Below are 26,019 nucleotides of genomic sequence, written 5' to 3'. Positions count from 1 at the left end.
AAGTAATAATGGGGTAGGGAGTAGACCAACAAGGAAAAATGAATCATTTACTAGAAATAAATCATAGAAAATTAGTGTGGGTTTACAGAAGCTTATAGCTTAAAAAATTTCAGCATCAGTGATCAAATTTTAGGATATTTGTTTTCATTTTTTTTGACACATGGTTTATAGGATTTTCGTTTCCCCGCCAGGAATCAAACCTGGACCCTTGGCAGTGAGTGTACGGAGTCCTAACCACTGGACTGCCAGGGAATTCCCTAACATACTTCTCAATAAACAGAAGTGTAAATGATTGACTGATACGTCTCACATGTATATGTGTACTTTGGGGGTAAACATTCTTAACCTCTGTATTTTGCTGGTATGAAAAAAGACATCTGGGCGGTCCTACTAAGAATTTCTCCCTGGTTTCCCCTTCACTCTAGAGACCATTACCATATTCCAGGATCTGCTGTTAATGGGCCGGTATCTGAGTCGATTGAGCAGCACCAGTCCCTCATCGCTCCACAGAAGGGTACACCTGTTCACGGAAGCATTTACAAATTTGATTCTGATGTCCCACGGAGGAAGAGGCCTCACTGGTAACCAGGACAAACAAAAAAGTGTGATTCAAGCTCCACGGCTGGAAATTGTCTTATAATTACATGAGCTATAAAGAGTTGAACAAGTCTCATTTCTAAAATGTACAGCCACCAACTTGTTGAAACAGACAAGAGAGGAGTCCCTGGCTTTTAGAAGAAAGAAAAAATTGGATTGACTTCTAAATCATTAAAGTAATTCCCTTTAACCTACCTCATTTTTATGCAGATAAACTATCATAAACATCATTGATAATTTGGGTTTCATTTAATTCAATGATTTAAAGAAAACCAATGTGCCAAACCCAAGAGTTTCAACAGCTGAGAAGGTAGAGGTGTGGCTAGTTGTGATCTCATCAGAAGGAGAAGAAATCTTGGTAGGAAAAGCCATAGGCAAGAGACTCAGAAACAGAGGAATAGAAGAGAAGAGGGAAAGAAGGTGACTAGAGATGGATGGTCAATGTAAAGAGAAGGCAGGCAAAATGGGCAAAATTGTGATGGCAAATATAGCAGATGCTAACGTATATCACTATACTGTACAGTGTGTATGTGTGCAATGAGATGCTTTGGGAAGACAGAAAAGAGCCACATGGTGTGAGGCCAGAACTTCAGGCAGGTCAGAAGCTCAGTGTTACCTGGGAATGCCTGAAATTGGCCTCTGATTCAACTGGGCCAATTACATTTGCTCAGAAATGTGCTGGGACTGGCTAACTCCAGCTCCCAAGCTGATGAGAGGGGTGAAGGTAAGTGTTCTCTGAGGAAGATGCATTTGGTACATCGATGCGCTTTATTTATGCACCTGGCTGCTTCATCCCTGCAGGTCCACACGCAGCTTTATCTTAGAACAATGGAGTAGCTGTGACCCTGAAAAGACACCTCCACCATGAAGGGCTTACACTGAGCTTCTTGAACAACCTCACATGACCCTCACTCAGAAAGTATCACTGGCAGCCTATGCCTTCACGGGATCTGAAACCAGTGGGCTCTTATTTCTCCAACACGAACCACTCTCCTTTTTGAAACCATCACACAAGTAATTCTAAAAATAATGTTCACAGGCTAAGATCAACACCTAAAAATGTGAAATTATACATACCTATGTCCAACAATGTGAATGAGGATGGAAATGAAGAAGCACTCCCAAGACTATTGATAGCAGTAACCTTGACTGTGTAACTAGATTCAAGAGATTCAGGGGTTAGGTTGATTCCAAGGTCCAAATGATCACAATAGTGATCATTACATTGCTTTTGCCAAGTTAAATTTTTGGGTCCATCTAACCTGTAAATGAAAGATGCTTGTGTTTAGCAAGACAATTTATGTGCTATTGCTTCCTTTTAGCACAAAGGAACAAAATGTTCAAGTATCGAAAATTCTTGACATGTTTTATTAGGGGTTATACTATGGGAATATTTGTATTCTGCAGTCATAGGACCACAGCTCACCCCTCTTTTTTTTATTTTTGGATAGGACTGAAATGCTTGACATTCGTATGGATGAGTAATGATCTCTACACTGCGTGCATGTGTGCCCAGTCGCTTCAGTCATCTCCAACTCTTCGTGACTCCACGGACTGCAGCCTGCTAGGCTCCTCTGTCCATGAGATTTTCCCAGCAAAAATACTAGAGTGGGTTGCCATTTTCTCCTCCAGGCGATCTTCCTGACCCAGGTATCAAACCTGCCTCTCCTGCATTGCAGGTGAATTCTTTTTATTTTATTTTATAATTTTATTTATGTTTGTTTGTGCTGGGTCCTCGTAACTGCGTGCAGACTTTCTCTAGTTACAGTGAATGAGGGCTACTCTTTGTTGCAGTGTGCAGGCTTCTTGTTGCAGTGGCTTCTCTTGTTGCAGAACACAGGCTCTACGGTGTGTGGCTTCCATAGCTACAGCATGTGGCCTCAGGAGTTGCAGCTCATGGGCCCTAGAGCACAAACTCAACAGTTGTGCCACATGGGCTTAGTTGCTCTGAGTCATGTGGGATCTTCCTGGACCAGGGATTGAACCTGTGTCTCTGGCACTGGCAGGCAGATTCTGTCCCCACTGAGCCATCAGGAAAGCCTTGAATCCCTAAATCGTGGCTGACCTCTTTGCTCCTTGGGGCAGAGTCAATCGTCCAGAGGATCCATGGCCACCTCAGCATTTACTTCACGGAAGTGCCAGATCCAAAGCACAGATCAGAAGTCTAGGCCCCACTTCCTTTCCCCTATCTCCTCCTCACTTAGTCACAGCCCTACCAGCTAGATCTCTGGATGGGATTACAGACTTAATTCCAAGGGAAAGAATTTCCCAGACTCTCTCTTTTTGTAAACTCTCAGGTCAGATTGTTGCTGTTGTTCAGTCACTAAGTCGTGTCCAACTCTTTGTGACCCCATGTACTGAAGCATGCCAGGCTTTCCTGTTCTTTACTATTTCCCAGAGTCTGCTCAAACTCATGTCCATTGAGTCGGTGATATCATCCAACCATATCACCCTCTGTCACCCCCTTCTCCTTCTGTCTCAATCTTTCCCAGCATCAGGGTATTTTCTAGTGAGTTGGCTTTTCACATCAGGTGGCCAAAGTATTGGCGTTTCAGCTTTAGCATCAGTTCTTCCAATGAATATTCAGGACTGATTTCCTTTAGGATTGACTGGCTTGATCTCCTCGCTGTCCAAGGGACTCTCAAGAGTCTTCTCCAACACCACAATTCAAAAGCATCAAGTCTTTAGTGCTCCGCCTTATTTATGGTCCAACTGTCACATCTGTACATGACTACTGGAAAAATCATAGCTTTGACAATGTGGATCTTTGTTGGCAAAGTGATGTCTCTGCTTTTTCATACATTGTATAGGTTGGTCATAGCTTTTCTTCCAAGGAGCAAGTGTCTTTTAAAAGGTGCTTTAAAAAGAAAGTCCTCCAGGGCTAGTGGAAAGCTACCACAAAAAAAGAGTCTATTTATAAACCATGACCCAAGATTCCGCAACTGCAAAAGAGAGAAGTTTAACCCTAGAGAGAAGCCAGTTTAACCCTATACAGCAGGGAAGAACATCCATAACGTGGGCCTTGGATGCCCTGAAGAGATCTCTGAGTCAGTCCTCAGGCCTAAGACATAAGTTCTCACACTTTAGATAAATGAACCAGTTTTACTTGATGAACACTAGAATTATTTTTTTAAGTATCTAAGTATCTGGAGATGTTTACTGCTTCTTCTCTCAGTAAAACTAGCACTGTTAGATACTTCTAGATGTCATATAAGAGAAAACCTACCAAAAAGCTGCAAATATAGTATTACTCACTGTAAAGTGTATGCAGTATACAGGTGGGTGTCTCGTCCTCTGTCCCAGGTACAGGTCACAGTTCCACGTTCTCCCTTCTGTATACAAGATAAGTTTCGAGGCTGTTCTGGAACAACTTTTTTAAAAAAAGAATAGAACTACCTATTTTAATCAGCACACATGTGATATTTCAATTACATTATTGTTATTTGCCAACAAGATAACAATACTTCCCCTATGTCTCCCATACCCAGATGAGCTGGGAGCTATTTCAAATCCCATCAACTTCAAATGTGCCTCCTAGGTATGAATTTGTTCTAATAGCAATTGTAATAATAATGGATATAGATCAAACACTTACTATATGCCAAGTCTATACTAAGTATTTTATGAGTGGTTTTTCTCAATTGGACATTATAGCAGCTACATCAAGTGCATACTATTATTATCTTCATTTTATCAAAGAGGACACTGAGAGATGAAGTATCTTGCCCACCATTACAAAACTATGAAGTGGTGGAATCAGGGCTCCAGCCCACGAGTGGCTGACCTGAGTTCAAGCCTTTCACCATCATATTCTACTATTTTCCCTGACAAGTGACCATTTAGTGCTAGTTCCAATACCTTGGGTGATGATGAGTTTACTTTTTTAGAATGAAGCTCATTCAAATATTAGAAACTTATAAAAATTAGGGTCTTTCTTTCTCCACTGACTTGAAATTTATTGCCAAGGCACATCTATCCATTGGCCCTAGTCATGTCTTCCTGGGATGTATCACCAAAATCTAATTTCTGCAGCATCACCTGAAACACTTAATGAATATTTACAAATTACTTTTTTATGTACACAGACATTGAAAACCTTCCATGGACCAGGCAGCATTAGGTGTGGAAATGCAAAAGTGTACAAGGTAGGCATGGCTCCTTCTATCATAAGGTGTGTATTTTTAAATGAAGCCACTTCATAGTCAAAGACAGAAGTTTAACCCCACTGCTGCCCTTACTTGCAGCAGTACATGGTAGCATCAATTTCTGTCTGTCTAGGGTGGGAGCTTCTGCATTAAATCAGGTCACATCTTGACATGTCTAACTGCCAGTAATAGGCCAAGCCGGTGATTGCTGGTCCACTTGCTTTCCAGCTTCCAAAACTTTGTTGCTGTGTCTCCCCTCCCATTCTTTTTGTCCTTTAGGATTTGTGCCTCTAGAAAACTTTCTTTACTGCATCTTGGCTTAATTTCAGGGGGAATGAAAGTAAATACATGTACACAAACCACCATCATTTCTCTAGTGCTTCATAGGGTCTTTTGATGACCAAATGAGATAGAGATAATATACCTGACACTTTTGCATAGTGAAAAAGTTAGTCTCACTTTCACCTTTACTCCTAAAAGTTTGCAGAGCATCTCATTTTAAAGACCATAGCTTTTACTCAAAATCAAAGCAACGTATTAAATGTGAGTTCCCTGGACCATGAAATCAAGGTGTCTACTTCAGGCTGGGACATGGTTTGGCCAGAGACTGTCTGTCCCAGGATAAACCAGACCTAATTCTCTTCAATATAAATGTATTTAATAGCTGAAGCTAAGAAAACGTCAGAAATCAAAGCCTCTGAAGTGAAAATCGTTTACCATGTAATTGTTATTTGTATTATGTAAATATTATTTGCATTGTTATGTGTATTCTTCTTCTTAGTTTTTAAAGCCCTACTAACGATATGAAATAAAAAGTCTTAAATAGCATTCAGAAATGTCAACAGCTAAGCATATATTGAAAACAACTAAGCAAGAATCTACTGTCTTTCATTTATTTCCTAGGTTGTCCAAATAAGTTGTGGCCCAATCCTCTTAGGTTAAGTTATTGCACAATCTGGATGAGATCTGAGTAGCAGAGCAGCGCAAGCCCAGGAAGGGGCCAGAAAGAAGAGGCTTCAAGGCCATCTACCCATTCCCAATCCTGAAGAACAAGTCACTTTTATGACAGGTCTACTTGGGGTATGCAATGTTACTCTGGACTACCACTTATCACAAAAGAGAAAATGGACTGCTCAATCCATCACCAGATAGAATTAAACTCACTGCACCAGGTGAAACCAACATTCATTGTGTCTTTTCTTGGAATGACTTGTCATACTCAGAAAAAGGTGTTGCTTCCAGTCAGTTCTTTACCTCAAAGGTGCTAAACTTGTTCAAAGAGCAGCCATTTGATGGTGTGGTTATCACCTGAGCTCGCTGCACAAGCAAGATTCCAGCATAGCTGCCCAGCTGAGCTACACCGGGGCAGATGTGCCTTCCCATTTCCATAGACCTCCTGATGCTATCAGTTGCCACAGGTGCATGCACAAGCTCTGGATGAATGGGGCTGTGGCACTCCCACGTGTCTGAGCAAGGACAGGAAATGGAATGGAATGGCTTAAGGACATCTGCGAAGATACTGACTTCCAAGGCCATTGATAGCTCCCTAAAAAACCCACCTGCAGCACTGGGAACACTTGGAACTGACATCACAGAGCTGAGAATGTCTGATACCAATATAGTATGTTGGTCTATAAGACGGTGAATTACCTGGATAAAATATTCAGGTGTTCGGAAGATAAGGGAGGTGAGGACAAATGGTGTTCTTAAGAAAAAATTTCATCTTGCCTATTAGCAATACTTTATTTCCTCTCAAGCAAAACATGCTCAGCCATTCAGCATACTGTATGCATGAAGAAAAGACTAAAACCGGTGGAACTGCAGACCTAGTGCTCATCACTTAAGTGCCTCCTATGTTCCTGGTACTAGATTAAGCACTTTGCATCCAAGGTATCATCTAATCACCACAACCGTCTTGGGAGGTAGGTGTTCGTATCTTCATCACACAGATGGAGAAACTGAGGCTGAGAGAACTGAAACTAAAAGTCCACTGCTAGTGGCTGGGTTGGGATTCAAAGCCCATGCTCCTTTTACTACATCACAGGCTGTCAGAACTGAGTGTACATAACCCATCAGAGAGGAGTCCCTGAGCTGGAAGAGGGGTATGAGCTCCACACCCGCAATGATTTGCTTAGATATGCTTGGTATTGCTGCTCAGTGCTTGTGGTGGTCCTCTAGGAATTCCTGCCTGGCACCAACCATGTCCTTATAGATCAGGGATCCTCAGTCTCCAGGATCTAATGCCTGATGCTCGGAGGTGGAGCTGATGTAATAATAATAGAAAGAAAGTGCATAGTAAATACAATGCTTTTGAATCATCCTGAAACCAGCACCCTACCATGGTCTGTGAAAAAACTGTCCTCCGTGAAACTGGCCCCTGGCGTCAGAAAGGTTGGGGGCTGCTGTTACAGGTCACAGAGAAGAGGCTCCTATCTTTCCTGATAAGTCGCACTGAGCTCTGTACCACTCTCGTTATGACAGGGACCCTGTCCGTGCATCTTGGTCAGCCAACCTGCAGCAGCAATTCCTCCGACTCTCCACACACCTCTCACCTGCCCGTTTGGAGTTTCCCGGGAACCACAGAGGCACAGCGTGCCCTGGGATGGCTCAGGGCCTTTGTGTGCTCACTGGCTTGCAGGGCTGGGCCTTCAAGGCTGCAGACTGCAAGCTGCAGGAAGGCGTGCTGCTGGCTCACCCTGTGCACTGTGGCTCAGGTTGCAGACGCCAACTCTGACATCTTAGTTCTTACCCCTGGCGGTGGCTTGGAGAGACTCATAGTGCAAGCTAGCAGTGCGGGGGAGTTGGTGCTCTGTGGGTGAACTTTGACCTACACCAGACAGTTCTCTCTTTCACCTGTCACTCTATTGCCATATGTTCTTTCTGGGGATGTCCCTAGTTACCAAACAACCAGCTGTATCTTCTGGTGATGCCGTGGCCAGGTCAGTAACTTAACCACCTCATGTTTGCTCCACTTTTTCCCTGATTCACTCCCTCACTCTTGCTTCCCTGGAACCGGACAACTCCTCTCCCACTCTGAAGTCTTAGCACATCAGTTTAGTCTCAGGCAGTTTTCTAGAAAACCCAGGGAAAGATACTAAGTATGATGATCGTTCTCTCTTAACGTCTGCTCAGTATGATAATCAGTGGTCAGGAGTGAAGTGGATGGAAGAATTATTATTATACTTTTTTACATTAAGTCAGAGAGGGGAGAAGTGTTCAGCCTTGGGTATCAGCCTGGACTGCACAAGTCGAAAGACATCTTCTTTTTAGGAGGCTGTGGCTTTGAACAAACTCTTGTAAGTCAAGAAGGCACATAGATTCAGATGCAGAAAGCCTTCTTTCTGATTTTGGAGTCCAAGGGCAACAGATAAATGGTCTTAATGGCCAAAAAGAGGACAGAAAGAGAGAGAGGGGGGAGGGGAAGGTTAAAAAGGAGAGGGGAGAAGAGGAAAGGTGAGGAGAGGAGAGGAAAGAGGAGATTTACTAAATGAGATCCCAGTTCTATTGATTTCTGGACTTAATACATTGAGGTGCTCATGTTACTAGGAAGATTAAATATATCCTTGAAGTGGGAGAAGAAAGAACACTGTCCTCTACTTGGATTTCTGCTTAATACACTCCAAATACCAGAAGATCACCAGTCTTTAGGAACTCAGGATGGACTGCTCACCACCGACGGAGATCTCTGCCCCACATATTCGAATCTCCTTATGGCTTCTGTAGGCCAGCTTGCAGACGAACAGGGTTGTGCCCAGGGGAAGACCTGTGACTTGAAAACTGAGGGAGTGACCATGCTGAACACAAATTCTTCTGTCGAACTTGTAGAGGATTAACTTGTTAAGACTGGAGGATGGCAAGTAGCCTTGTTTGGGCTTCAAAGAGCAGGAAATGTTGACAGCTGATCCTAACGAAACGACATGGGAAGGCTGCACAGTCACATCCCCTCTCTTGCACACATCTGCAGCAAGATACAAATGCAAAAGATGAGTCGGCACATAAGAAACCTATATCAGTTGGAGGGTCTGTGTAAATTTCCCAAAGCTGGGTAAAGCAAACCCTATCAAATCATGGAAATACACACAAGCTACGTTGCTCTGGCTCTATTGGTGATGCACAGTGAGGACAGAAGGCAACTATTTTAAAGTCTAACTGTATCTGAATTAAAGTATACATCCTTTTCAATACAGTAATACTATAACCAGAACTATAAATAGGAAAGTGGTGAGAAAATAGGGTTGGAAGAACATTATATGCTTAATATAATACGCATCATATTATATACAAATTATTCAACAAACTACAAAAAGTACTTCCCAGAATAAATCACATTTGTTTCCCTGCCCATTTATGATCTATAACACTTACTTCAATACTCATACCAAAATGATTAAAAAGCTATCACAAATGCCTAAAAGGCTACTACAAATGTTAAAGGGCACATTTGGGAATAATCCCCTCCCTTGCTATATTAGGGGTATAAGGTATGTGTAATCCCTAGCATTATTTTATAATAAACAGAAAATATTTAGGGGCTCTGGTATGTTTGTAGTTGGAATCAGGGATGGAAATTAGGTCTTACCATGGTATTCCTCCAAGATGTAAGACCCTAGGTAGGATGAACCACTCCCAATACAGCTAATACAAAAGTACACAAAAGTATTTTTCTTTTAAAAAGAGTTCTCCATATTATTTTCCTTATGCCAGATCCCACAATAAACTCTTAAAGAGAGATCATTCTTACTCTCCAGGTGGTTCTATATATGTAAATACAACAATGAATCGCAAATTAGCAGTTTTTGGTAGTATTCAGTAATTGCTGATGAAAAAAAACCCTTATAGAGTCACCCTGAATTTTTAGATATGATATAAAGCCTCCACTGAAAGTATTTTTTTGTTAATTGTAAAATTGCTTGGATTAACTACCACAAACAAACTGGTAAAAAGTTATTTAAGTCAAATAAAGGAAATATTAAATATTTATTTTAAATGAAAAGTTTCCATTTTTATTTTCAGAAATAATCTCTTTCTCTCTCTTACTTTTATGTTTGTTTTTTGTTTCTTTGATCCTAGTGGGTTAGAAAGTAAAAAATAAGATGCCAATAAAAAAAGCACAGAAAATGACAGCCATTATCTTCTTTTTTTAGCAGAGCTGAATCCATCCGTGAATACTCTTTTGTTAAAATTCATTCATGATTGTTAAAACACCCATTCATGATTCCTAGCGTGGTTACCTAGTCACTTTCTTAAGAGAAAAAGATATCACTGGAGTTTCAATCATTAATATAATGAAATAAAATACATATTAGTAACATACTTAGAACCAAACTTATCCACTTAAACTTGACAGATTACCTTAAAAAGACCAATTATCAGAACATTTACCACAAATGCATATTTCATCTGTGAGAATTTAAACCAAAAATTCCTCCACAGATTAGATTACAGAAATATCTTACCTATTTTTGCCTTAACTAACAGCAACATGATGATAAAAATAAGTGCCAGTGAACACCCGCTAACTGTATGTGCCATGAACAGTCTGGAATACACCTCTGTATGTTTCCTTGTAAAAGAAGACAAATTCATTCATGTTAAATACATTCCGAAAATACTACAACCAAAACAATTCAGAGGGCTTAAAATGCTCCTTTAATTTTCTCTGTATAGTTAAGAGACTTAAAAAAAAATGATGTTTAAAACCAATAAACTAAAAATCTTAGCCACCTCTAACCCTCATATCATTTAAGCTTCTTGGGGTCAGCAAAGAGTAAGTGAAGAGACCTGACCTATGGCGTCCTTTAGAACTGGGTTTAAATACTTTGAGCCAATGGGCAAGTTACTTAATCTTCTGAGATTCAGTCTTACACAAAGCTTTTTTCCTTCCAAACAAGTCTGCGTCATCATAGTCAAATGTACTAGTGTTAAAATTCCAGGAGTAGTGAGAATTTCTGATCTAGTCATGTGCTCCTGGAAGTAACAGGAGATTAAAATGTGGTTCATAACCACTACTACCTCCCACACTCCAGAACTCAGTAAAAGACTGATTTCCTTGGCAGTAAGAAAAGAATTCCAAGGGTTCCAAGGGGGCTGTTGGGGGTTTTCATAAGTTCATTTTTATTTGTTTGCTTGTTTATTTATTATTTATTTTACTGAGTATTTTTTATCTTAAATGATTTGGAAAATGCAAGTTGGTGATTTCTGTTGTTTCCAAATATAAACCTAAGGAATGGGTCTAGCAAATTCTCTAAATTCTATCAAAAGTGAAAGTGAAGTCGCTCAGTCATGTCCGACTCTTTGTGACCCGTGGACTGTAGCCCACCAAGTTCCTCCATCCATGGGATTCTCCAGGCAAGAATACTGGAGTGGGTTCTTCTCCAAAATTTCCTTCTCCAAAATTCTATCAAAAGTGGGCCAGAAATTCAAGAAGCAGGCTGAAAAGCTGTGTGATGTTGGGCCGTTAGCAACTAGCCAATACAAATGTCCACCTCTTATTCCCATGCCCAGAAATGTGCCAGAATATCACTGGAGAGCCTCAGAAAAGTTCACTTATTCTTTCGACAGTGATGGTTACCTTTCATGTGCCAGGCGTGGTGTTCAGTGCTAGAGATACTACAGTCCTGCTCTAGCAGGCTTCCTGGAAATATCCCCTAGCTTTTTTGACTCCTGTATTTAGCATCTTTTCAATAGCCTTTTCTGGTGGCTCATCCTTTTCCTCGACTTGAAAGTCTTGGAGGACCTCAGCACTCAAGACATTTTCTTTTTCTCTATTTCTACTCTTTCCTGAGGGATTTCATCTGGTCTCTTGGCTCTCAACACCATCTGTAAGCTAGACTCTCAGATGCTTATCTTCAACTCAGACACTGCACTGAGTGCCAGTCTCCTATGCTTCTCTCCTTGGCATCACTTCTCAGATGTGACTGCTCCATATTAACATGTTCAAATCGAACTTTGGTCTCCTTTCTCCAAACTGGTTCTTCCTCCAGCCCTTTCTACCTCCGTGAATAAAATTTTTATCCTGTGAATTGCTAAAAAGAACCTAGCTATCATCCTTCATTCCACCCTCTCATACCCCACAGCCAAATGACCATTAAGTCCTGTCAATTTTACCTCCTGAATATATCACAGATCAGTCTTTTCACCATCCTCACCCCAGTCCAAACCTCTGTTGTCATCTCCCTCGCAGATGACTGCAGTAGCTCCTTAATGTGTCTCTCTAGTCCATCCCTGCCCCTTTCTAAGTCATTTTCACATAGCTGACTACCTTTTAAAAACATAAATTGGATTATGTTCCCTGCTTGGTATCATCTCTATTTAAAACCCATCAGTAGATCCCCCTTGCTGTTAGAAAAAAATCCCAAGTCCTTACCATACATTACTCTCTCAGCCACTGGCTGGCTTCACGTCTCCTGTCTTGCCACGATCATTTGCTCTATTTTTTTTTGCCTTGCTGTTCTGCTTCATTCACATTGGCCTTCAGACTGTTCCTTGAACAAGACATGCCCTCTGCTGCTCCGAGGACCTTGTACTTTTCATTTCCTCTGCTAGAATCCTCTTCCCCTGGCTCTTAGTGGCTGACTGACTTACATCCTTCAGATCTCAGATCGTGTGTCACTTCCTCAGAGAGCCCCTCCCTGACCACTCAGCCAAAGTGGTCTTGCCCAGTTCCTTTCTACACATCACTTTACTTACATCATCAAACAATCTCCTATTTTGATTGCTTATCAGTCATCTACCTTTCTGTTAGAATTTAAGCTACCATGAGACCTGGAACACTGACTGTCTTGCTCGTTGCTGTATGTGAGCACTTGGCCTTGGAAAAGAAAGGCCTTCTAAGCATTGAAAGAAAGAAGGGAAGGAGGGAGGGAGGGGGGAAGGAATATGAGTTATAGAAAATCCCCTATAAACATCCCTGTGGGCCCTGCAGCATAGTGCTCCACCAGATATGTCCATGCTCTAATCCACAGAACCTGTGAATAAATACATTGTGTTACATGACAAAGGGACTTGGGAGATGTGATTAAAGTTAGGGACCCTGAGGTACGGTGATTACCCTGGATACCCAAGTGAAAATCTGCTAGTCTCTTAGTCATGTCTGACTCTTTGTGACCTCAGGGACTATTGCCCACTAGGCTCCTCTGTCCATGGGATTCTCCAGGCAAGAATACTGGAGTGGGTTGCCATTCCTTTCTCCAGGCGATCTTCCTGAACCAGGGACTGAACCTGGATCTCCGACATTGCAGGCAGATTCTTGACTGTCTGAGCCACCCACAAGGGCCCAACCTAATTGTATGAGTCCTTAAAAGTGGATGAGGAGGGTGAAGAATTGGTCAGAGAGCTGTGATGTGAGAACTGTGGCTGCTGCCTTTGAAGATGGAGAAAGGGGCTATGGGCCAAAAAACATGGTGGCCTCTGAACTCTGTAGACGAATCTCAGTTTGCAGAAAATATAACATGTATTCTCTGGGTCTCAGTTTAAAATGTCTGAGAAAAACCAACCTAAATTGAAATCTGACAGTTTAGCTCTCTCTAAATCATAAAGGCCAAGGTCATAGCATTCAGTGGCTTTTGTGACTGGTAATTCCTGTCATCACCAGCTACATCCACCACTACTGACACTCCTGCCTAGCAACACTGAGCTGCTCCTGGTTCCCCCACACATCCCATGCCACTTCATGCTTCTGTGTCTTTGTTCATGCTATTCTCTTACCTTTCCACTGTTCTCGGACTCCCTAAGTCTTACTCATGTATCCCAACTCAACTCAGACACTTTTTATTTTGTCATTTACTCGATAAATAAGAATTTAGCAGTTGCAAGGTGCCAAGGACTTGAAAGTGGAGAACAAGACAGAGTTTCAGCTTGCATGGAGCCAATATTCTGGAGTAGGTAGACAAAAAGTAAATAAATAACAAACAGATACATTCAGATAATAACAAAAGATTAAGAGAGGCTAAGGGGAGAGAGTCTGGAAAATGAAGGCCTTTCTAGGAGGTGAAACTTAAGCTGCAATTGGCACAGGCCAGCTGAAGGCTCAGAAAGACTTTTCCTGGCAGAATAAATATTGAGTACAAAGCCTGAAGGCAGAGGAACGGGCTTGCTATGGTTGAGACACAGAAATAAGGTCAGAGTAGCTGGGGTAAGTAACTGTGTGCAGTCATATGAAATGAAAGTGTAGAAGGCAGGAGCCAGATCTGCCATGGATTTGTTTGCCATGGAAAGGAGCCTGGATTTTACTCTCCTATCAATGGGAAACCACTGTGTATAATTAGTGGTTTTATTTATTTATTTAACTGGGTTTTAGTTAGGGTGAAACAAGATATGAATTATATAAAACATACACACAAATACAAAAGCAAACAGAAAAACTAGTCTTGGCTCCGTGTATGGAGGCTGGAGTAGAAGCAAGCGGACCAGTCAGGAAGCAGCTGGGAACACCCAGGTAGGCAATACTGGTGATGTGGACCAGAGGGATAGCAGCAGAGATGGAAAGAAGTAGCCAGATCTTATAAGCCTTACTGATGTCTTTTGGTCCGACTGTATCTTGTATCCTACTTGTATCTTCTTAGCATTCTGGCATCCTCCCATCTTAGCACCTGCCAGGGTAAGTCAAACTAATTTCTTTAGGTATCTTCCTGTCTCTTCCATTATCTTGCAAGCTCCTCATGGGCAGAAGCCACAATTTGTGGCACATAGAAGACCTGTGCTGGTGAATTCCCTGGTGGCCCAGTGGTTAAGGCTCTAGGCTTCCAATGCAAGGGGCACAATTTGATCCCTGGTGGAGGAACTAAGAGTCATGTCACATAGCCAAAAAATAAAAAGAAGTATTTGGGACCAACACTGTCCACATCCAGACGGTGATGTTTGAAAATAAAAGGCACATGCTGAACTGAATGAAATTTAAATGGTTTTTCTGTTTTTTACTTCTAGTTAGTTTAAAATAACTACAATACCTTAAAACTACATTAAATCTCATTTTGCTACCTTTTGTTGTAGCTGTCTTAGTTCAGTTTAAAATTAGTTTTCATTAAACTTTGGAATATTCTGGCATAAAGGAAATAATGGATTGAACTAGAAGATAACTGAATGAACAGATATATAGGGATTAAAGGTTTCTGCTTCTTAACTGCAAAGGGTGTCCACAGAGTATTATTTTTCAATGTGCATTGCAAGTTATGAAATTACAACATTCTCCGAATAGTAAAATATTAGTTGGTTATAATAAGAATTTTTAAAATGTATATATGTACATGAAATATATATATACACACCTACATATGAAATAGGCAAAATAGAGGATTTGAGTTTACATAGTACACTGACCCAAACACAAACATGCTTATGTTCTCTGAATGACCAGGTAAAACAATTTCTTCATTTGTAAGAAACTCACAACCCCAAAGACCTTCAAGTAAATGAGGGATCTTCCAATAAAATGAAACCTTCTATCAACTGTAAACATCCTTCATATAGTCTGCCTGGAGGGTCGATATTAAAACTACAACTCTGTCTTGAATCAGAAAATCAAAGTGTGCTGTCATTGACTCATCACTCAAGTGGGGACAGTTTCCAGACGGTGAAAACAACGTCTCAGTGAGGGAGGCAGGGACCAGCCAGAAACACAGCCACTGGCAGGAAGGCAGAGAAAGAATTCCCCCTCCATGAGCCTCTCTTTCCCCACCGCTCCAGGAAGAAGCACAAAATAAGCAGCTACTTCAAAATCATGTTTGACTAGGCTAGGAAAAACCCTCATCACAGGTGGTAATTTCACGTAGGCAGAAACTCTTCCTACTTCCACACTGCTTTTCTTCTGTAGCACCATAGTAAGCTCAAGGAGCAGCATGGTATGGTGGAAAAGAAAAAGGCTAGAGAGTCTCAGTTCCACTGTGTGCTGTTAACTGTCAGGGTGCCACTTGCTCATTCATGCCAAGAGTACAGGGATACCTACCTAGACCAAGTTACTGGGAGGATGAATATGTCCATGTCATGGACTCCTGAGAATATCCAGCACAGGGTAGCCACTCCACTGAGACTAGCTCCCCCATCTCCTTCTGGATCCAGGTTTTGCATCTCTTTTCCAAATCACTTATGACTTTCAACATACTTGAATTGTATCTTTTGTTAGACTAGGTAAAAGGTCATATGTTAGCTAATTTTAACCCTGGCTTTCAAAGAATTTAAGAACTCAGAGGAGGAAGGAACCTCAAAGATTAGCTACTAACAGCCATGCCCTACTGCTCCCCTCCCCTCCCAACAGCTGACATTTGAGTCTGGGCCACCACAGAACAAGAAAGTGATTGTTTTGAACGTGCATGAAGGCTGTCTGCCTTAAAAATACAGAACATTAATTACCCAGTTGATTTGCTGAGGCAGGGCACAAAATCCTTCTCTTCTGCTGGCAAAGTAATGGACAAGCATGTCTTACTGGTGGCAAATCAGCATGTAAAGACAACACTTTGGAAGTCATATATTCTACATTCCTCATTTTATAGGTACATAAACTGAGCCCTAAAGAAAGGAAGCAACTTGCCAAAGGTCACATTAATAGCAGAATCCAGATCAGAATGACGGTCTCTCAATTTCTAATCCAACATTACTTCTTGCAGGTGCAATTGTTTCTGATCAGTAGCAATAGTAGCAGCATAAAACTAGAACTAGAACTACTGTGAACAATGCTCTTAGTAGTGATAGGAATTTGTTTGTTGATCTCTTATTATGGTCATTGCACATTACATCCAGTCTTTATGATACCCATCTAGTAAAGCACTTACAGTGCCTAATGCTTTAGTGTTCCGAAGGTTGAATCACCTACTTCCCTCGAACAAAGATCAAATGACAAAACCCAGTGTATGTACAATATGTATCCATTTCTAATGATCTATTCCACTGTAAGGATAGAAAAGGAAAAGTCCACCAAATAGCTAACTTGAAACTCAGCCTTTGGAGCCAACCTTCTCCTCCTCAAGCCTTTCACAAGTGATGTTATGAAAAAGAGTTCCTTACCCAAAGCATCATCTCCATTTTGCTACTAAGACTACCATTTGTTGAAAAGTCTAACAAGCCATAATATGGACAAATCCTGGCCCACAAGCCCCAGATTATCAAATCAACCCCTTCATAATGTCATGTCAGATGGCTTAATGCAGGTATGGTCAGCTGTGTCTGACTCTGTGACCTAATGGACTGTAACCCTCCAGGCTCCTCTATCCATGGAATTTCCCAGGCAAGAATACTGGAGTGGATTGCTATTTCCTCTTCCAGGGGATCTTTCCAATTCATGGATCAAACCCATGTCTTCTGCATCTTCTGCATTAGCAGGCAGATTCTTTATCACTGTGCCACCTGGAAATCCCAGATGGCTTAAAGGGGAAGGAAAGTAACCATGTCAACCCCCTCTGCTTTTTCTTCTTTTTAACCAACAGTTCCAACCGCCATTACACGAGCCAAATTGGACACACACCTGTTTTTCTTTCTCATGCAGCTGCTGACGCTCTCTTGAACTTTGGCTTATCTCACCAGTAAGCATCTGTAGTCCTAATTTTACCCATGTACAGAAACTTTCTTCTCTTGAATTCAAGGGTTCCTTTCTCTCTTTTTAAATCTCAGAGTGTCTTCTCCTTTCCCTCTTTATGATTTTTTTTATCATTTTCCTTAACAAAGATCCCCTTTGCTTTTCTCCCTTCTTTCCTATTTTTCTAGAATGTTCTATTTCTCAGTCCTATTTGTTTCATTTCCACTTCAGATATATCACACTGGACATAACAGGCAGGCTCCAGACATGTTGTGTGTAAACAAATTCCATTTAAAACTTATTAGGGAATCTTATCAGGACCCAACCGCAGAACCATGTGTACTGTGAATTGCCTTATAAATTGAACAAGCACTCCTACAATAGAGAAATAAAAAGGAAATAAAAGAATAAGACATAAGACATGGATGGAGTCTTGAAAAAACAAGGTACTTTCAAATCAACTGATGTTATTTGCAATGTTTTTTATTTCTTTGTTTAGCTCCACAAGGCTACAATTTTCATGGCACTTGTTCAATTAAGCTTCAACAATCCAACCTCCTCTATTTTCACTCTCTGCATACTTCAAGAGTTATAAATAAAAGAAGTCATCTTTTCCTGGAGAGGATGGTATTCTGAAAACAGCATGGTATGTGGGGCCAGAGGCTGGGTGCCATCCTGGTTTTTCCACTTCTATTCGTGTCATTGCATGTACCTTTGAAAAATGGCAATCCATATCTATTGAGAAAACTAAATCTCTCTCTCTCTTAACTTTTCTTCATTAGTTTATTGGAAAGATCTCTCCTTGGACACATTCAACCTTGAAGTCTCTATTTGTGGGCAATGGCATGGGAGTGGCAGGCTTATCCTTGGATCTTGTAAAATCTTGGCAAGTTTTGTAACATTAACCCCTGAGTCTTTTCTGAGTGCTATGAGGCATTAAAAACATTAAAACACATTATGATTACTTTGTTCTAAGAGTTTTCTAGGAATTTCACAATTATCTTAATATCATTGGAGGCACTCTGGGTGGGGGCTGAGGGGAATAAGACTAGTGATCACCATCCTATAATACTCCTCAAGGCTTCTTCTATAAGCTAATAATTCATCCCAAACCTCTGCACTAACAACCGCATGTTTCAACATCTCTGCCTGATGTTTTACTTAATATTTTCCTTTTCTTCTGCATATTACTGCAAAAGAGATGTCAATTAAGATTCTAGTCTTAATAATCTTTTATAGGCATTTACTTAGCAATTTACCAAAATGCAGAGTTTTTAATATTTGCTTTCCTACTAAATAAAGTTAACTATTAGTATCTCTATTCTACAAGTGGAGAAATCTGCAAGTTGCTCACAATAATAAGAAAAACAAGAAGTAAATTCAGAATCAGATAAATTAGAACTACTTTCCATGCTTGAGTTTCCTCAATTATAAAATAAAAATAGCACCTACTTCACAGGATTATTGTGGGAGTTAAATGAGAAGCTCTTAGCAAAGTGCCTGGTATATAGCAAGAGCTCAGTAAATATTATCATCCATTATTATTCTTATTATAAGAAAAAAGATAATATCACTTACTTATCAAGGACATTGTTAGAATTAATTAAGACAGTCTTGCTTTTTGACCTCTCTCTTGGCCCATTCATCTGGCTCACCACTGAAGGAATTAGTTTGATTAAAACTAGATCCTATATCTGCTACATAAAAGGTGATTTTATGCCACCTATCATTTATGACAAAGTGGCTCAGTCATAAAGAATCCTTCTGCAATGCAGGAGGCACGGATTCGATCCATGGGTCGGGAAGATCCCCTAGTGAAGGAAATGGCAACCCACTTCAGCTTTCTTGGCTAGGAAATCCCATGTACAGAGGAGCCTGGTGGGTTATAGTTCATGGGCTAGCAAAAGAATCAGACAACTTTGCGACTGAGCATGCATGCAAACAGTTTTAACTTGAGGACAGGAACTGAGACTTACATTTCTTTATATTTCTTACAATGATGAGCCCAATGTCTTGAACATAATAGATTTTCAATACATACTTAAAAAAACATTGTTACCATTACCACAATGTTCCAAGGACAAAGGAAACTAGACAAGGCTTCCTTGGGATTTGGCTTTCTTTCTTTGGGATTTAGCCTACACAAAGGTACATGGCAGAAGTTAACAGCAGTGATGAAAATGTCAAAAGATGACAAATAACTGGCCAACGAACAAAGCAGGTACAACAACAACAAAAAGTCCACAATTGAAAAATGATGTACAACATCTACTGTACTTACAGGATTTTTCTCCCATAAAAATCTCATATGTGCTTTAGAATTTTTCTACACTGTAACTCAATTCTAATGCAGGAAAGATTCAGAGCTTGCCAAAATTTGGGGATTTATGTAAACATCATGACATTCAAGAAACATGATACATGATAAAAGAATGCTGCAAACTCTTTACCAGTCTTCTGTGCCCAAGAAAGTGACAGTAATGAGTTGAGAATTTCACATTAAAATGGAGGGGAAGAGTGTCAGTTCTCAGCCACTAAGGTCCTTTTAGTTATATGCTGGACACAGAAATAGGGCACTGTACCATTCCTTGCTAATGGGAACTAGAATCTAATGTTTGTTTACCCAAGTGGAAGTGGATATAATGTCCGAGTCAGAGGTGCAAAGGCAACAGAGTCTGGAGCCAGAAACCTGTAACCCACTATCTGTGTGAAAGTGTGAAAGTTTCCACATCTGTAAAATGGGAATACTTATAACTGGTTCACTGGTTTTTAAAGAATTATAGAGTATAACAATGATACCCAAGGGCCAAGTACATAGTAGGTGCTCAATGATTTTTATTCACATGGGACATACACGGAAGGGATTATAACAAACATTTAGAGTTTTTTTAAAAGGCTAAAGTCTAATTTTGCCCTGTTCTTTAGACTATACCATGGAGGAAACTGTTTGCATGGGTTTGGATTGCTGTTCATAAAACAGATCTAATCATAGGATACATAATCTTTTTCAATGCTTTTATTTAGTGCCCTTCAACCAGGTGAAAAGGGCCTCTTTAAAGAGACATCTCACAGATGAGAGAAGAGTCTGGCCAGGAGGCTGGCCCCAGAGCATTCTGCTAGTGACTGGCCAGGTGGGGACTCTGGGTCTACAGACGTCCCAGGCAAGTGCTGCGGAGAAAAGCAGAATTCACTCCTATGCAAGACCAAGTTAAGATTCCTCAGTATCTTAATCACAGAAGGTCCGCTTTCGAGCCCCGAGTCAAGCCGGTGGGCCTTGTCCAAGGCTAGAGGGGTGCCCGCTGCCCTTTCCACAAGCCACCTACGCATCCTCCATTGAGCACTCCCACCATTCAACAAGCTCAGTGGAGGATGAATCTGAGCGCCCCCTCCCCTCCATCTGACCTCCAACCCCAACCTGGCACCCTCCTGCGAATCGCCCGCCAGGACCTCGGTTAGGAGGGGTCGTCCCTAAACCCCCCTCCACGGGAGAAGCGAGGCACGCAACCCCAGGGTCTCTGGTGCCCCGATCCCACCCAGCCCCGCTCACTCACCGCGCGCGTCGCCTGCCCGCGGCTGCGCTGCCGGGCGGCGCGGAGCCGGTGGCCGGGGTGCTGTGGGCGCACGTGCCGCGCCGGCCGAGTCCGCTCCCGGCATCCGGGGGCCGGCGCCTAGCCCGCCGGCGGCCCGGGGCTGGGTGCTCCAGCGCCGGGGCGCGCGGGGACGTGAGGCGGACGGAGCCCGGGCAGTGGCGGTGGCCGGGACCGTTGGCGGAGGGAAGGCGGCTGCGCGGTCAGCGGTGGAAGCCGGCCGGCGAGGCTCGGGTTCCTCCCGGGCGAGCTGTGTCCGTGTGTCCCGGAGCAAGGTAATTACCGCTCCGCACCTCTGGTTCCCGCTTCGGTACACGACGGTCGGAAAGCCTGGCTCATCAGCCTGAGCGAGGGCTCACCGGGTTGGGGAGATAGAGTAAGCGCCAGAGTGTGAAAAGCACCACAGAGTCGTGTTCCTGCCACAGGAAAGCGGCCCTTCGTTGACACTGCTTAGAGAACTTTCCTCAGAGATGTTCTTCCTCTGTGCTTGCCCAGCGCTTACCACACCGTGGTTTCCAAACGGGGCTGTGTGAAAAACTGGATGTAGGAAGAAAATATTAGAACTTTCATTGGTGTTTGGTAACTAAAAGGTAAGGGAAAATGTACATTTAATAGTTGGCATGACCCTGACCCTAAATGGTCCCATGTTCCATATGTTTGTTTTTTTAAAAAACACTTATTTATTTATTTGGCTGAATCAGATGCGGACCGTTAGTTGGGCCATGTGGGATCTAATTCCCCCTCCAAGAACCGGACCGGGCCCTCTACAGTGGGTACCTGGAGTCTTAGCCACTGGACCATCAGGAAAATCCCATGTTCCATATGTTGTAAGTGGGGTTCTGAAGGAAGAGGGAAAACTGCCCATAATGCAGAGGGGATGACAGAGGTGACTTTACTTATGATAATATTTCATTGAATCTAGGAATTCAACTATAAGACCGTTTTTTATATACTAGAAAGAAATAAAAAGAACTCTCACATAAAACTTATGACATAATGCTTCCTTGTCACTTAGAATATTTGTAATTACACTCTTGTTTTAAAAACACCCCCTTTAGGCTGATTAGACATATGCGTTTATTATCTGTCACTCTTGCTCATTCAAAAAGAAAAAAATAAATTTGTTTAAAATAGTCTTTAAATACTATCACATTGAGTGATCACACTCCTGATCACTTTTTGGGTTTCACCTGATATCATCCTCTGTGATATGAGTGTTGATATTGGTATCATATCAACATATGATATCTGTGTCGTGATATAAGAAAGCCACATTTCTTACTTGAAAGTCCCAAGTACCCCTGGGATGTTCTTCCCTTCCTCTGAAACCAGTCCAGGCTCACTAAGCATGTGCAAAGTTAACTACTTCGCCATACTGTTTGGGTGGTAGGCATAAGACACTTCCCAATTTTAGAGCTATTAAATATGAAAAGTGTGCATCTTAGAACTGACAGTGTATAATTAGTTTTCTGAGACTGTGACATTGAAGTTTACACACTCCAACAATTTGTGAGTATTTTGATAAAAAACAAATCCTTAAATTGTAGAATCTTAACAGTACTGTGTAGTGAGATAGTGACTGTGAAAATTATTTGCAACAAAGTTAAAAGAATTCAATTATTATTATTAATCTTTTACCAAAGAAGACCAATATTTTAAACTTGCCTACCTTTTCTGTAATGATATGTCTCTTAGTAGTATGTTACCTAGTAGACTCTTCTGGAAAAAAAATAAGAAACAAGGTTTGTTTGTCCCTTCAAATAAATCTACATTTCCACACTGAGGGAGAAAGGGCTATAAAGAAAAAATTTGAAAACAAATATTTCAAAATATTACCATTATTGGGTTTTTATTTTTTTGCTAAAAATTATGTAATTTCATCTGTCACCTACAAAAAAAGTGCTTTAAAATACTTATGAACAAGTATTTTATATCTTGTTTCAATCTTTCAATTGAGTGAGTGGATTTTGAACCCTTTGTTTAAAAGTATGAAAATAGAGCAGCTATTGTCCTTTCAGGGGCTTCCCTGGTGGCTCAGAGGGTAAAGCAGCTGCCCGCAACTCAGTTTGAAAGGACAACTAATCAGTATCAGGGGTAGTAGTAAAATTATGGTAACCAAATGTTAATAGTAGGCTTGTATAGTTCATGAATTAGCTTATTTTTCTCTTATTTTTAGTGAGAAGAAAGGCTTTTTATTTTGTCAATAAATCATCAAAATGTATTTTATTCTATCTCATTTTAAAATTAATTTATATTTTAGTGTATATTTTACAGTATATATGTTGTAACTATTTGCAAAATATACTTATTATGTATATATGAAATTTCTAAGTTAATTTAAAAAACTGAACATATATTGGGGATATATGCACAAATCCTTTTAATTTTAAAAGCCACACATGGACTGAAATATTTAAAAACCACTAGTCTGTTAACCTCTAACTGCAGCATGTTACAAAATTGCTGAGTCAGATACAAGATGATGTTCCAGTGCATCTGAGCCATTTTCTGTAGGGGAATAGATGAGAGGTAATGGAGAAAGAACTTGAATTTGCTAAGCAGCAAAACAAATTGTGAGAAAACTTCAAGATGCAGCCAACAATGATAACGTTCATTATTCTCTTTTCCCAAGATGCAAATAAATTAGAAGATGACTAATACATAAGTATTATTAGATAAATCATCTTCTTTTAAATCCATCAGTATATCATTCAATTAAATATATCCCTCAATTAAATATTGAAGGAAGGCTTGTGTTAATAGTTACTAAAAACAGGGGTGCTCCCATCCTCCCTGAATCCTCCTTGTTACTATAAGCTCCACAAGTGCAAGGACCACATGTCTTATTTACTCTCTTATCTCCAGCACTTGGGACAGTGAGTGGTACAGAACAGGGGCTCAATAAATATTTGTTGAGTTGAATTGACTTGTTCTGGAGAAATTTCGTTCTCTGTGATCAATCAAGATTATAAGTGATATTGAATCTTCAAATTTGCAACAGAATTTAAAAAAAAGAATAGTTGGAAAATTATATATAGTAGTTTTTTTTTTTTAGTAACTCAGTGACCCTTCCATATGGAATCTAACCATCAGTCAAAATCTTTCTGCTTTCTTTCTTCATTTCTCTTCCTTTTCTTCCTCATTCTTCTTTTAATATCTGGGGAGTTTCCCTAGTAGATACATGGTGGTTGTCTGTGGTTACCTGTCTGGTTAGAGAAAAGAAAATCTTGCTTCTATATTTTCTGAGAACAAGCCCTAGATAATGAAGAAAGCCTGGTGACGCAAGAACCTGACATATAAACCAAATTATCCATGTATGATGATTTTTAAGTCTGTAGATGTGAGATGGACATCTGTGTAGCTAGAACTAGATGGTGCACTTGCAAATCAAAAGCTCAATTAAGTGAATAACCACAATGACAAATACTTTTCTAGGAAATACTAGTTAAGTTTCCATTTCTAGTATTTTTCCATTCCTTTAAATGTCTATTTTGGTTCATTGTTGATACCAAAAGTCCTGAAAATACTTTCAGTGTGCTATGAATAACTGTCAATAAATATTGAGATGGTTGCCAACATAGTGATTTAGTGTATCAGACAAATGTTGGCACCAGTTAAACTTGGTAAGAAGTTTCAGACATTCGTTTTTAAACTTTTAAGAAAGAGATTAGAATCTAAAGTGAATTATTCATCCTTACTACTTCACTTTGCAAAAGTTCCATTTCTGAAAGTTTTTGTTTAGTTATCAATTTTACTCATCTGTCCAAAGTGTTACATTTACAGGACCCAAATAAAACCCCTAAATATAATTGTACTGTCATATGTTGAAAGGCTTACGTAAAACATTGTAGTGCAAAATACTTAAATTATTAGTAATCCTCAAAGATTCTTAAAATGTAGTTATAACTTTCCCACAAATGACATTCAGCAAGCACAGATGTTGTTTATAGAGGAACAAGCCACATGAAAGATACCATGTCTTGGATAGGAGCAATGCATTTTCAAGAGCTTTTTAGGTCGCCAGAAGCCTCGTTAAATGAAAATAAATATCAAAAAGTAAAATGAGACATGGGGCAAATTTAAAACACTGACAGCCACAGGGTTCCACACAACATAAATTTGATTCACAGTCTGCACTTTTCAACAGCTAAATCTAAGAGACATGATACACAGGATTCACAGATTCCATCATGTAATAATTTGTAACCTGGGCATCAGAAGCAGAACTTTTGTGGCTCGAGAGAAAGTGTATTGTAGGTTCTCCTAAAGAGGAGATAGATTCACATAAAAGACAGTTTTCTAACAAACATTTCTAACCAAAAATCACACAGTAGTTATTTAAGTTAGTTAGTTAGAGATTTGCTCAGTGAAAGTCCAGTGAAGGACATTCTGGAACGTAGAGGCTTGGTGAGCATTAATATTCTTTTCCATGTATCAGTCTTTTGTTGTCATTGTTTAGTCACTAGGTTGCATCCTACTCTTTGTGACCCCATGGACTGCAGCATGCCAGGCTTTCCTGTCCATCAGTATCTCCTGGAGTTTGCTCAAACTCATGTCCGTTCAGTCAGTGATGCCATCCAACCACCTTATCTTCTATCACATCCTTCTCTTCCTGCTCTCAATCTTTCCCAGCATCAGGATCTTTTCCAGTGAGTTGGCTCTTTGCATCAGGGGGTCAAAATATTGGAGCTTTGGCTTCAGCATCAGTCTTTCCAGTTAATATTCAGCGTTGATTTCTTTAGGATTGACTGGTTTGATCTCCTTGCATCCGTCTTTTAGGCTCCAAGTATCTCTTTGCTCTGTGCTTCCGATATATAAAAAATACTCTCTGATTTCTGAAGTGAGACAGCTTCCAGTCTTGTCCCTTCAATATATCCAGCTCAGAGCCAAGTTCTCTGGGTAGTGAGCAGTAGTGGCTGCCTCATTGGCGATGACTTCTCTGGTCTACCACCTATAATCCCCAAGTACATGTTACCTGCACCCCAATTCCTCACCCACAATATAAAGTGGTGGAACAGGAGCAATGAATGCTCCACTTTGGAAAGGAAAAAAAATGTGAAACACCAGAAGTTATTGGTCTTAAGCACTGCTATCTGCTGGGTGATGTATTAACATTAGAGTTTTTTATTTTAGCCTGTAGGACCCCTGTTAAAACTGAGACAGAATCTCAACTAAGTATCCTTTG

General features: G+C 40.6%; 1 protein-coding gene across 4 annotated transcripts in view; it reads right to left on the bottom strand.

Annotated features, from left to right (window-relative positions):
• IL12RB2 (interleukin 12 receptor subunit beta 2) overlaps positions 1-21,323 on the bottom strand; it is an 82,865-nt gene extending 61,542 nt beyond the window's left edge. For 2 of the 4 annotated variants that reach the window (XM_069594320.1, XM_069594341.1), the window contains exons 1-6: positions 20,799-21,323; positions 10,199-10,305; positions 8,413-8,700; positions 3,853-3,967; positions 1,675-1,859; positions 436-578 (exon numbers count right to left, since the gene is read on the bottom strand). In XM_069594320.1, the coding sequence (XP_069450421.1) occupies positions 436-578; positions 1,675-1,859; positions 3,853-3,967; positions 8,413-8,700; positions 10,199-10,274 (807 nt within the window). In that variant the 5' untranslated portion in view covers positions 10,275-10,305; positions 20,799-21,323. Of the gene's footprint in view, positions 1-435; positions 579-1,674; positions 1,860-3,852; positions 3,968-8,412; positions 8,701-10,198; positions 10,306-12,108; positions 12,352-20,798 lie in introns of those variants that run through there. The other 2 variants (XM_069594330.1, XM_069594348.1) reach the window with 2 other exon arrangements.
• Between the last annotated feature and the right edge of the window lie 4,696 nt (positions 21,324-26,019).

The sequence above is a fragment of the Ovis canadensis genome, chromosome 1, assembly GCF_042477335.2.
Source record: "Ovis canadensis isolate MfBH-ARS-UI-01 breed Bighorn chromosome 1, ARS-UI_OviCan_v2, whole genome shotgun sequence".
Lineage (NCBI taxonomy): Eukaryota > Metazoa > Chordata > Mammalia > Artiodactyla > Bovidae > Ovis > Ovis canadensis.
This window is presented reverse-complemented; position numbering and strand designations above follow the sequence as displayed.